We start from the raw sequence: 12,021 nt of genomic DNA, 5'->3' as shown, positions 1-12,021 counted from the left end.
AGAACTTTGCAATTTGCTTTAGAAGTATCTCATCCAAGTCCTCCGCCTGGCTTGGTGGTCTGTAGCAGACCCCCACAATAATATTACTGTTATTTCTTATTTCTTTTATTTTTACCCAGAGACTCTCAACTGAGCTGCCATGCTCAGATCCACATATTTCCTCACAAGTATATACCTCCTTCACATATACTGCTACGCCTCCGCCCTTTCTCATTTGCCTGTCCCTTTTAAATAAGTTGTACCCCTGAATCCTAATATTCCAGTTGTGAGTGTCATCTCACCACGTTTCAGTAAGGCCTATTATGTCATAGTCTCCTTCCTTTATTAGACTTCCAGTTCCTCCTCTTTGTTTCCCTTACTCTGTGCATTATGTAGAGACATTGGAATCCATGTTATATATATATATATATATATAAGGTAAAGGAAGTGTCCTGTGCAAGCACCACTAATTTCCGACTTTGAGGTGACGTCACATCACGATGTTTTCACGAAAGACTTTTGGGGGGGTGGTATGCCATTTCCTTCCCCAGTCCTCTACACCAGGGGTGGCCAACGGTAGCTCTCCAGATGTTTTTTGTGTACAACTCCCATCAGCCCCAGCCAGCATGGCCAATAGCTGGGGCTGATGGGAGTTGTAGGCAAAAAACATCTGGAGAGCTACCGTTGGCCACCCCTGCTCTACACTTTTCTCAGCTGACCACTCTGCGCCAAGGGGTATATATATATACACACATGCACAAACACACACACATACACACATATACAGGGCTTTTTTTTTTGAAGCAGGAACTCCTTTGCATATTAGGCCACACACCCCTGATGCAGCCAATCCTCGATATTCTGAACCCAGTGAGGGCAACAACCCCCCCTCCCCCAAAGAACATAAGAACATAAGAGAAGCCATGTTGGATCAGGCCAACGGCCCATCCAGTCCAACACTCTGTGTCACATAAGAACATAAGAGAAGCCATGTTGGATCAGGCCAATGGCCCATCCAGTCCAACATTCTGTGTCACATAAGAACATAAGAGAAGCCATGTTGGATCAGGCCAATGGCCCATCCAGTCCAACACTCTGTGTCACACAGTGGCAAAAAAATTTATATATACACACACACTGTGGCTAATAGCCACTGATGGACCTGTGCTCCAAAGAAAAGCACAAACCAGCAAGTGGCTTATAAAGTTTCTCAAAACAGTTCTCTCAGTGCACCTATTTTCCAAGTATCACAAGTAGCAGGCCGGCAATCCCAAGGTTTTCATAGAGGACAATACTTGAATGCAACCAACAAATGTGTCCAGAGGAGGGCAACGAAGATGGTGAGGGGTCCGGAGACCAAGTCCTGTGAGGAAAGGCTGAAGGTGCTAGGCATGTTTAGCCTGGAGAGAAGATGACCGGGAGGTGATATGAGTTGGTGCAGAGTTGTTTTCTGTGGCCCCAGAAGGTCGGACCAGAACCAATGGGTTGAAATTAAATCAAAAAGGGTTTCGGCTCAATGCTGGGAAGAACTTCCAGACAGAGCATTTCCTCAGTGGAACAGGCTTCCTCAGGAGTTGGTGGGTGCTCCTTCTTTGGAGGTTTTCACATAGAGGCTAGATGGTCATTCTGTGAACTTAGGCAGATCATGAGAGGGAGAGCAGGAAGGGTTAAATCAGTGCTAGGATATTTTTTACCACCTTCTGGACATGAGATAATTGGGGGTGTCTGCGGGGAGTTTTTTGCAAATTTCCTGTATTATGCAGGGGGCTGAAATAGATAACCCTAGGAAGCGGCTGAGAGGTGATATGATCACCATCTTCCAGTACTTGAAGGGGTGTCATATAGAGGATGGTGTGGAATTGTTTTCTGTGGCCCTGGAAGGTAGGACCAGAACCAGTGGGTTGAAATTAAATCAAAAGAGTTTCCGACTCAACATTAGGAAGAACTTCCTGACCGTTAGAGCGGTTCCTCAGTGGAACAGGCTTCCTCGGGAGGTGGTGGGCTCTCCTTCCTTGGAGGTTTTTAAAGAGAGGCTAGATGGCATCTGACAGCAATGAGGATCCTGTGAATTTAGGGGGAGGGGTTTGTGAGTTTCCTGCATTGTGCAGGGGGTTGGACTAGATGACCCTGGAGATCCCTTCCAACTCTATGATTCTATTATTCGAAACCATGCTATGCCAGGCAGAGGAAGTAAAGATTGAAAGGGGAAGGAAGAAAAAATAAGTTCTCAATACAACTTATTGAAGTATTCTAGGCCCTGTCTGCATATTTACCATGTGGAATGGAGATGTGAGAGAGGTCTCCTAACGTTCTTCTCACACTATCCCTCCTGAAAGAACGCCAGAGAGCAGAAAGTATATCCCAATGGAGACATTTCCCACCTCTTCCTGTAAGTCTATCCTCCCCCTGAACTACCCTTATAAGGTCAGAGGAATGATTTCTGTGGAAACACCAATGTGCTAATTACTGTCGCAGCACATTGCTGAACCGTCCACTTCAGCACAGAACCTGTTATAAAGCTTAGCAGAAGGGTCGGTTGTCACCGACAGGCACACAATACCTGGGGGAGGAGGGGGGGGGGCTGCCTTCAGGCTGCAAATCATTTGTTGCTGTTTAATTCCCATCCCTCTCAAATGCTGCTCAGTGTACTTAGTAATTCTACACAGAGACTTGTATGCGAAAGTAACACCAGTCCTTTAATCTGTATGCCAAGCAGTAGGACTATTGTGTTTGACAACGTGATAGCCAGAGAGTGAGAGAGAGAGAGACTAAGCAGCCCGACTCCTTCTCCACCCCCTCTTTCTAATTGACAACAGCTTGGTAGATGGTCCAAGAATTGGCAAGAAATGTCTTCTGCCAACATATAGCCTTTTACGTAAGGGACGGTTCCACCCATGCTCCAACCGAGGAAGCTGCCTGTCCCTTGAGGACAACAAGAAGAAGAGCAACAACAAGAAGAAGAAGATATAGGATTTAGACCCTGCCCTCCACTCCGAATCACAGAGTCTCAGAGTGGCTCACAATCGCCTTTATCTTCCTCCCCCACAACAGACACCCTGTAAAGTGGGTGGGGCTGAGAGACCTCTCTCAGAAGCTGCCTTTTCAAGGGCAACTCTTGAGAAAGCTAGGGCTGACCCAAGGCCATTCCAGCAGCTGCAAGTGGAGGAGTGGGGAATCAAACCTGATTCTCCAAGGTAAGAGTCCGTGCACTCTTCCACTACACCAAACTGGCTCTCAGGGTGAGGGTGTTGGGGAAAGAGCGATCGTGAGGATACAATCGAGGAGAGGAGAACAATGGAGGAGAAGGACCATTTCCCTGTGGACCAACTATGGCCTTTAATCAGCCCTCTGTTGGCTATCCCACTACTTAGGGTGGCCTGTCTAGCACTGACTAGAGTCAGGGCCTTTTCCATGGTGGCTCCGACTCTGTGGAAGGAGCTCCCCGAAGAGGTGAGAACAGGACCCCTCCTTGGAGATCTTCAGAAGGTACTGCCAGGCCTGCCTGTTTGTCAAAGCTTTGGAGGAAGTCTGGATTGGCAGCCCTCTTTCAATGGGGGAAGAGATTTGGGGTGCTGCTATTTTATTTTTGGTTTTAAATTGAGAATCTTTTATCATCTTATGTTGCCTTAAACTAGAAGGAAAGGCGGGATGCAAATGTTTTAATAAGCCAATAAATAACATAAGCTGCTTTGGGTACCCATTAGGGAAAAGAGGCCAATAAATAAATAAAGGTTTAATCTTAGCTGGCTTCAGTTGTCATTGCTGGAGTTTAAATGCATATCTTAATCGCTCAGCATGATTTTGTTGTTACATGCCTTGTGTCCCAACTGAGTGGGAGGAATGTGGTCACACAAATATGTCAAGTAAATACAGGGCTGCACTTCTGACTGTCAAGAAGACTGTGTAAGCAAACTCCCAAGGGGTGTGTGTGCCCCAAAAATACTTCCTCTAAGCTGTGAAGTCTTGTGAGTGAAAATTCTACACAGGGGTTTTTTTTTTTTGTAGCAAGAATTCCTTTGCATATTAGCAGTGCTGGATGGAACCCCGTGGAGGCCCCTCAGCAGTCACACTTTTGGGGGGCCCTTCGCAAATTATCCCAGAGTCTGAGCCCCCGCCCCGCTGCCCATGGCCCCTGCTGCAGCCTGAAGTATCTTCTTTGACTGAGCTGCTGGGGAGAGGCAGAGAGAGGCAAACTTGCTGACAACGCCAGTAGCAGCCACGCCAGGCAAGCTGAGCCAAGAGCACCTCCGTTTCTGGCTGCAGGCTGGGAGGGCTGCAAGCAGGGTGGGTAGGGTTGCCAAGTCCTCTTCATCCCCCAGCGGTGGACAGTTGTGCGCATGCTGTGCGCCATGCGACGAAATGACGTCACCCGGAAGTGACGCCATCAAAATGGCGGCACTGCTCTAGGCATTTCCGGGAAAACTATGGTTTTCCCAGATGCTCTAGCCATTTGGGAGGTTGAAGATGAAGATAAGAAGAAGATATTGGATTTATATCCCACCCTCCACTCCAAAGAGTCTCAGAGCGGCTCACAATCTCCTTTACCTTCCTCCCCCACAACAGACACCCTGTGAGGTGGGTGAGGCTGGAGAGGGCTCTCACAGCAGCTGCCCTTTCAAGGACAACCTCTGCCAGAGCTATGGCTGACCCAAGGCCATGCTAGCAGGTGCAAGTGGAGGAGTGGGGAATCAAACCCGGTTCTCCCAGATAAGAGTCCGCACACTTAACCACTACACCAAACTGGTTAAAACTCTATGGCAGCCCTAAGGGGGGAAAATGGGGGGAAAGCTGGCCTGGGGCCCCAAAAGGCATGGGGGCCGTAGGCCAGTACCAACTTGGCCTAATTGTTAATCCAGCTCTGAATATTAGGCCACACAGCCCTGATGTAGCCAATCCTCCTGTAGGCCCTGTACTAAGAGCCCTGAAAACTCTTGGAGGATTGGCTACATCAGGGCTGTGTGGCCTAATATGCAAAGGAGTTCCTGCTACAAGAAAAGTCCTGGTGGTCTCCCATCCAAGTCTTTAGATCCTGGAATCTAAACCCAATGGGGGAATCATCAACCACAAGCTACCTTCTGTCTTCACATCCATACTTCCAAATTCTGAGAGTAATTTTTTTCCCTAAACAAATAGATCCAGGTGGGCAGCTGTGTTCATAAATCAGCAGAACGAAATGCGAGTCCAGTGGGACCTATAAGACCAACAAAGTTTTATTTAAGGGACAACCTTTCATGTGCGTGCGCAACGTATCCGAAGAAGCGCGCGTGCACACAAAAGCATCAAAGCCTCCTTGGGCTTCAAGGTGCCAGTGGGCTTGAATGTTGTTCTTTCTCTAAACGGCACCCCTTTTCGAAACATTGTTTTGAAAGAATTTTTTTCAAATGCCAAGTCATTCCGCCAATCGAAGGCTGAAAATGGTTACCTTGAGATTCAACTGCTTGCGGATTTGGTCCATTTGCTTTCTGTACACTTTGGATAATATGAAGCTACGGGACCCAAGAGGTTAATTTAAGCCTTCAACAAACATTCAGCCAATCCCCTGCCGGGCAAAAGCGAAGCCACCGACACTGCTGAAGAACAACACAGAACAGGGGAGGGGGAATTAGAGGCTGCTGATGTTCTGGGGGTGGGAAGTTCTGGAAAGAGCCAAAAAGTCACAGTTGACTTATAGCAATCCTTCAGGGGGTTTTCAAGGCAAGAGACCTTCAGAGGTGTTTTTGTCATTTCCTGCTTCTGTGTAGCGGCCCTGGACTTCCTTGGTGGTCTTCTACCTGGAGTTTCCCCCCAGCCCTCTCACCTGTTGCTCAGTTTGCATGGGCCCAGAAGAAAGGCTTGCTTCTCACCCACACTCTTGCTCACCTGGCTACCCATCATGAATTGTATGTGAGCACTTCAGAATGCTTTGCAACACCGCCAGGCTGTGCACCCCTTTTAATCATTTGCAGTGTGCAGTCTGTCTCCCTCTGTCCATGTCTTAAAGCAGGGGTGGGGAACGTCAGGCCCAAGGGCCATTTACAGCCCTCGAGATCACTTGGTCTGGCCCTCAGGGCTTGATGGGCCAAGCCTTCCCCCTCTCTCGTGGGCATTGTGAAGGACTGCTGCTGGGGTATGTGGGTGCCCTTAAAGGTCTGCTGGGAGCAGCTGGAGGGACAGAGGGAGAGCTAGTGGGGGTGGGAGCCAGCTACCACCAGTTCAATTTGCACGTGATTATCTCAGATGGTGTGGCCTAATATGCTAATATTAGGGGATGTGGTCTAATATGCCTGGACCTAGGCATTTGCCTAGGACGGAGGGTTGGTGTATGTGTGTGTGCTGAATTAGGCTCTCCCCATGTGACTTCAAATAGAAAAACAATTATTTTCACTAATTTTGCCGGCCTGGATCATTCTCCCTTGGCAGAACACTGTTTTTTTAAGTTGATAATTTTGTATGGCCCGCGAATGATGTTATAAATATCCAAATTGCCCTTGGCAAAAAAAGGTTCCCCACCCCTGTCTTAAAGACTGGTGGGTTTTTTTGTCTGGCATAGCCCCAATAATGGTTACTGGCCTTTGGTGAGCCAGTTTGGTATAGTGGTTAAGTGAGAGAACCATGTTTGATTCCCCACCCCTCCAGTTGCAGCTGCTGGAACAGCTGTGGGTCAGCCATACCTTTTTTAGGAGTTGTCCTTTAAAGGGTAGCTGCTGTAAGAGCTCTCTCAGCCCCATCCACCTCACAGGGCATCTGTTGGGGGTGGGGGGGAGGTAAAGGAGATTGTGAGCAACTCTGAGACTCTGAGATTCAGAGTATAGGGCGGGATATAAATCCAATATCTTCTTTTTCCTTCAAGTGCTGTTTTTTAATGTGTCTTCACTAAATTATTTCATAATCATAACTGCATCTACTATTGCTTGAAAGTTTTAATGCATTTTTTTTTTAATGTTCACTGCCCTGTGGACCTGACTGGGTGGAAAACCTGCTGGGAACTGTTTTAACTAACTACAAAAAATAAATACAGAAAACAATGTAAGAATCCAGTCCCATCTTGTCTGTAAGTAAAAGGTAAAGGAAGTCCCCTGTGCAACCACCAGTCGCTTCTAACTCTCACATGACGTTGCTTTCACAACATTTTCACAGCAGACTTTTTACAGGGTGGTTTGCCCTTGCCTTCCCCAGTCATCTACCCTTTCCCCCTAGCAAGCTCGGTCCTCATTTGACCGACCTCGGAAGGATGGAAGGCTGAGTCAACCTGGAGCCGGCTACCTGAACCAGCTTCCACCGGGATCGAACTCAGGTCGTGAGCAGAGAGCTTGGACTGTAGTACTGCAACTTTACCACTCTGTGCCATGGGGCTCTTTATTTTTGTCTGTATAGCATCAAAACATTCAGTAATCACTAAACTGTAATGGTGGAGAGGATGCCCTAGGACAAGGTTGGTCAAACGGTGGCTCTTCCACACATATTGTGCGGCTCTCAAAGCCCCCATCAACCCATCAGCCAGCCTGGAGATGGCACTTGTCCTCTTGAAATAACCAGCCAGCAGATTGAAGAGTGCATTTAAAGATAAAGTTGCTTTCTTTCCACCTACCCCTCCCTTCCTTCCTTCCTTCCTTCCTTCCTTCCTTCCTTCCTTCCTTCCTTCCTTCCTTCCTTCCTTCCTTCCTTCCTTCCTTCCTTCCTTCCTTCCCTCCCTCCCTTCCTTTCCTTCCTTCCTTCCCTCCCTCCTTTCCTTTCCTTCCCTTCCTTCCTTCCTTCCCCCTCCCTCCCTTCCCCCTCCCTTCCTTCCACCCTTCCTTCCCTCCCTCCCTCCCTTCCTTCCTTTCCTTCCTTCCTTCCTTCCTTCCTTCCTTCCTTCCTTCCTTCCTTCCTTCCTTCCTTCCTTCCTTCCTTCCTTCCTTCCTTCCTTCCCTCCCTCCCTCCCTTCCTTTCCTTCCTTCCTTCCTTCCTTCCTTCCTTCCTTCCTTCCTTCCCCCCTCCCTCCCTTCCTCCCTCCCTCCCTTCCTTCCTTCCTTCCTTCCTTCCTTCCTTCCTTCCTTCCTTCCTTCCTTCCTTCCTTCCTTCCTTCCTTCCTTCCTTCCTTCCTTCCTTCCTTCCTTCCTTCCTTCCTTCCTTCCTCTCTCTCCTGCAGCTCTCAAACATCTGACATTTATTCTCTGTGGCTCTTTCATTAAGTAAGTATGGCCATCCCAGGCCTAGGAGGTCACACATATGAAGCTGCCTTGTACCAGATCAGGCCATCAGGCCAACAAGATCCGTACTGTCTACTCAGACTGGCAGGGCCTCAGGCAAAGGTCTATCCCATCACCTACTGTTTAGTTCTTTTTTACCTGGAGATGCTGGGGACTGAACCTGGGACCTTCTCCATACCAAGAAGATGGCCAGCCAGTGAGCCACAGTGCACAGTGACTTTGTCCATGGGGTCACAAAGAGTCAATCTCAACTGTGCAGCTGAGCAACAACAAAGGCAGGGGACAATGGATTTCAGAAGCAGTGTTGGTGGTGTCTACCTACCCACCCACCCAGAATGTTGCAAAGGACACTGCCCCACCCAGTGGCATTTTTTACCCATCATGCACAGAGCCACCAGTATCACTCGGGCACATGGAGGCCACTGGGGGGGGGGCAGACATTGGCCCACCAGGGTTCTTCTTGGTGACCTTAATGGCCAACCCTCTCTCATTATCTATGCACTCCTGCTTTCTCAGACTCAGTTCCTAACCTGCAACAAAAGGATAAGAAATATTGATCTTGCTTCCTGGAATAGTGGTAAGGAGTACAGACGTATATGAGAACAATCTAATCCTCTCCATAATGGATTAAAATTAGCATTCTTATGATTAGCAACAGGGGTGGAATTCTAGCGGGAGCTGCTTTGTATATTAGGCCGCACGCCCCTGATGTAGCCAGTCCTCCAAGAGCTTACAAAACAGAGCCTTGTAAGCTCTTGGAGGATTGGCTACATCAGGGGTGTGCGGCCTAATATGCAAAGGAGCTCCTGCTAGAATTCCACCCCTGATTAGCATCATCACTGTTCTTCATAACATACATCACTACCCCGGAAACAGTGCCAAAAATATTGTTTTGCATTCCGGGATCTGCAAGCCATTCAGAATTTCAACCTATCCAGGAGGTAGCAATTTGCAGGGTGGGCCAACTCTGGAAAAAACAGGTCCGTTCTGTTCTAAAACAGATTTGGAGTTCAAACTGTAGCAGGCCTCTTCCCCTTTGCCTGAGCTACGAATCTTCTTAAGTAGCAGAAGACAAAACACAGGGCAGAACAAGTTTCCTGCCTGTAATGAAAATGAAAGCGCAACTGTAAAGAAAAAAGTCCTTTGGGTTTATAAATTGAGTCTTCTGCTGGCCTCAGAACACAGAATTCTGGACTACCGAGGTTTCCAACAACAGGGGTCAGATGAGGGATTCTATTCATCTGCTGCATGAGAAGGAACTTGCCCACCATCCATGAAAGGGTTGCCCAATTGAAGCCCGGAAGCAGAACCGCCTGTCGCTTAGGGTTGCCAAGTCCAATTCAAAAAAAAAAGGGGGGACTTTGGGGGTGGGGCCAGGAGGCATTGGGGTGGAGCCAGGAGCAATGCTGTGACAAGCATAACTGAACTCCAAAGGGAGTTCTGGCCATCACATTTAAAGGGACCGCACCCCTTTTAAATGCCTTCCCTCCGTTGGAAATAATGAAGGATAGGGGAATCTTCTTTGGGCGCTCATAGAATTGGACCCCCTGGTCCAATCTTTTTGAAACTTGGAGGGTATTTTGGGGAGAGAAACTTGGAGGGTATTTTGGGGAGAGGGATACTTTGCTGCAAATTTGGTGCCTCTATCTCAAAAACAGCCCCTCCCCGGATACCCGCGGATCAGTTCTCCATTATATCCTATGGGGATTGGTCTCTATAGGAAATAATGGCATTTCCCTCCCCTCCCCTGCTTCCTGATGACCCTGAAGCAGGGGGAGGGCCTCCAAACCAGGGGATCTCCTGCCCCCACCTGGGGATTGGCAACCCGCCTCTTGCTCCGTGCAGGGCCTCTCTGCCCATCATGGGGCCTCTGTCTCTCCCGGACAGGAACACGTCTAAGCCTCCGGGCTCACGCAGCCGCCCTCTGCTCAACTTCGAGCGGTTGCAGCCCCCCAATTTCTCAAGACGCCTTTTTCCTCCAGAGGCATTCCTCCTGGAAAAGCCGCTGCTTTTCATCTCGTTTCACTGCATGCTCGCTTCCACTAGAGGTCAGTCTGCCACAGAACCCAGGCGAGATGGGACTCGGTTTTCCAAGCGAGCGGAGTGCTATTTCCACCGCTCAATCTGTTAACAAAGATTCCTTCAGAGCCATAAACTTAGGCCTAAAAAAAAAAAAAAAAAGGAGCAACAGGAAGATGTAACGAGGCATTTCGTTTATGAATGGCCCGCAATAAATTATGGTGAAGTATTCTGGGTGACAAGAGAAAAGAGAGAGACTGCTTTGTCTGCCCATGAACTACATTCCACATACTTTAATTTGGCTCACCCATAAGGACAATCTGGCATTTGGCAGGGTTTCTCCTTCCTCTCCCCCTTTCAGGAAGGATATTTGGTTCTTGTTGAGCATCAAGGTGTGGAGGTGCGGTAACCTGGGCAACCGTAGGTCGTTCCCAAGGAGATTGTTGTCCAAAATCAGCTCTTCCAAGCCGCAAAACGTCTCCAGACCTTCCAGCGACCTGCAATGACAAAAGGCGTGGGGGAAAATGATACTCCACTAAATCAGGGAGGCCATTATGAGTTGAAATAAATATTTTAACCTTCCCTTTCAAGGAGCCGGGGAAGGATTTTTGGCCCAGTCCTGTCGGGAGGACTGGATGACAAGAATTAGTGGCGAGGGGAGTGTCGGCGGAGCACCCCATCTTTCACCGTGTGGCAGGATGAAGAATGAGGGTCACTTAGTGAGTAGCCAGGACCCCAAACAAAAGGCTTCAGCGAAGAGGCCCCCAGGATGAATTTGTCAACGTCTTGTGCCTTCAGGCACCCAGCCCCGCCTGACCCTCACCTCCATTCCCAAGATAAATAACTCTGTCACAGTTCACCTTCATTCCCTGGACACAAATTTAAGTTGTCATCCATCATTCCTGCCATGAAATATCATACCCCACTAACAATAATAAATACAACTTCAGGAATTGTGGCTGGGCAGCTACCTGAAATATATAAAAAGTACAGGGGAAGGAAAGGACTAAGGGAAGTATTTTTCTTTTTCCATTTACTATATAGATGTTTGTGTGTGTGTGTGTACACACACATACACACACGGCTTTTTTTTATAGCAGGAACGCACAGGAATGCCGTTTCGGTTGGCTTGGTGAGGGGTGTGATTTTCCCACAAAAAAGCCCTCTGCAAAACAATGGTGACATCAGGGTGTGGCCTAATATGCAAATGAGTTCCTGTTGGGCTTTTTCTACCAAAAAAGGAGTGTGTGTATATATGTGTATGGACGGACGGACAGACAGACAGACAGACAGACAGACAGATAGATAGATAGATAGATAGAAACTTAATTTGCTCCATATCTTTTCTGTGATGGTGGTGGTGTTTGAGAGCTACTCCAGAGCTTGGAACAAAAAGGTTTTATTTTTAAACATGCTTTTAAGAACTAAGGAAAGAGTGCTGTCAATCACCTAGAAGTTGGGTATATTTATATTACTATCATTGCATTTTGAGAGACATCAACCTAGGCCATCAGCATATCTGGAAACTATGAGAAACCATGAAGAAATGTGGGACATTGACCATCTAAGATCTGCCTTACAGAGAACATTAATCTGAAATTTAAGATCATAGCACCAAAATGTCAATTTTTCTATGTTTTTAACTGTTTTAGGGCTTTTATGTCCTATTATATGTTTATACTCATGCACATGCATGACCATGTAAGCCGCCCTGAGTTTGCCTTGGCGGGGAGGAAGGGATAGAAAAGAAATTAAATAAATAAATAAATAAATAATTTTTTATATTGATATTGCCTTATAATAGATTACTGCATCTTAGCATGTCACTGTGCTGTTAGCCGCCCTGAACCTGTTT

General features: G+C 47.7%; 1 protein-coding gene across 1 annotated transcript in view; it reads right to left on the bottom strand.

The window, feature by feature from the left end:
- The window catches only part of LRMDA (leucine rich melanocyte differentiation associated), a 1,409,701-nt gene that overhangs the window by 657,016 nt on the left and 740,664 nt on the right, over positions 1–12,021 (bottom strand). Inside the window, exon 3 of the mRNA XM_060236713.1 lies at positions 10,532–10,663. Within this exon, the coding sequence (XP_060092696.1) occupies positions 10,532–10,663 (132 nt within the window). The remainder of the gene's footprint in view (positions 1–10,531; positions 10,664–12,021) is intronic.

The sequence above is a fragment of the Heteronotia binoei genome, chromosome 4 (genome assembly GCF_032191835.1).
Source record: "Heteronotia binoei isolate CCM8104 ecotype False Entrance Well chromosome 4, APGP_CSIRO_Hbin_v1, whole genome shotgun sequence".
In the NCBI taxonomy this organism is placed as follows: Eukaryota; Metazoa; Chordata; class Lepidosauria; order Squamata; family Gekkonidae; genus Heteronotia; species Heteronotia binoei.
The sequence above is the reverse complement of the archived record's forward strand: the minus strand, read 5'-3'. Positions and strand labels throughout refer to the sequence as shown.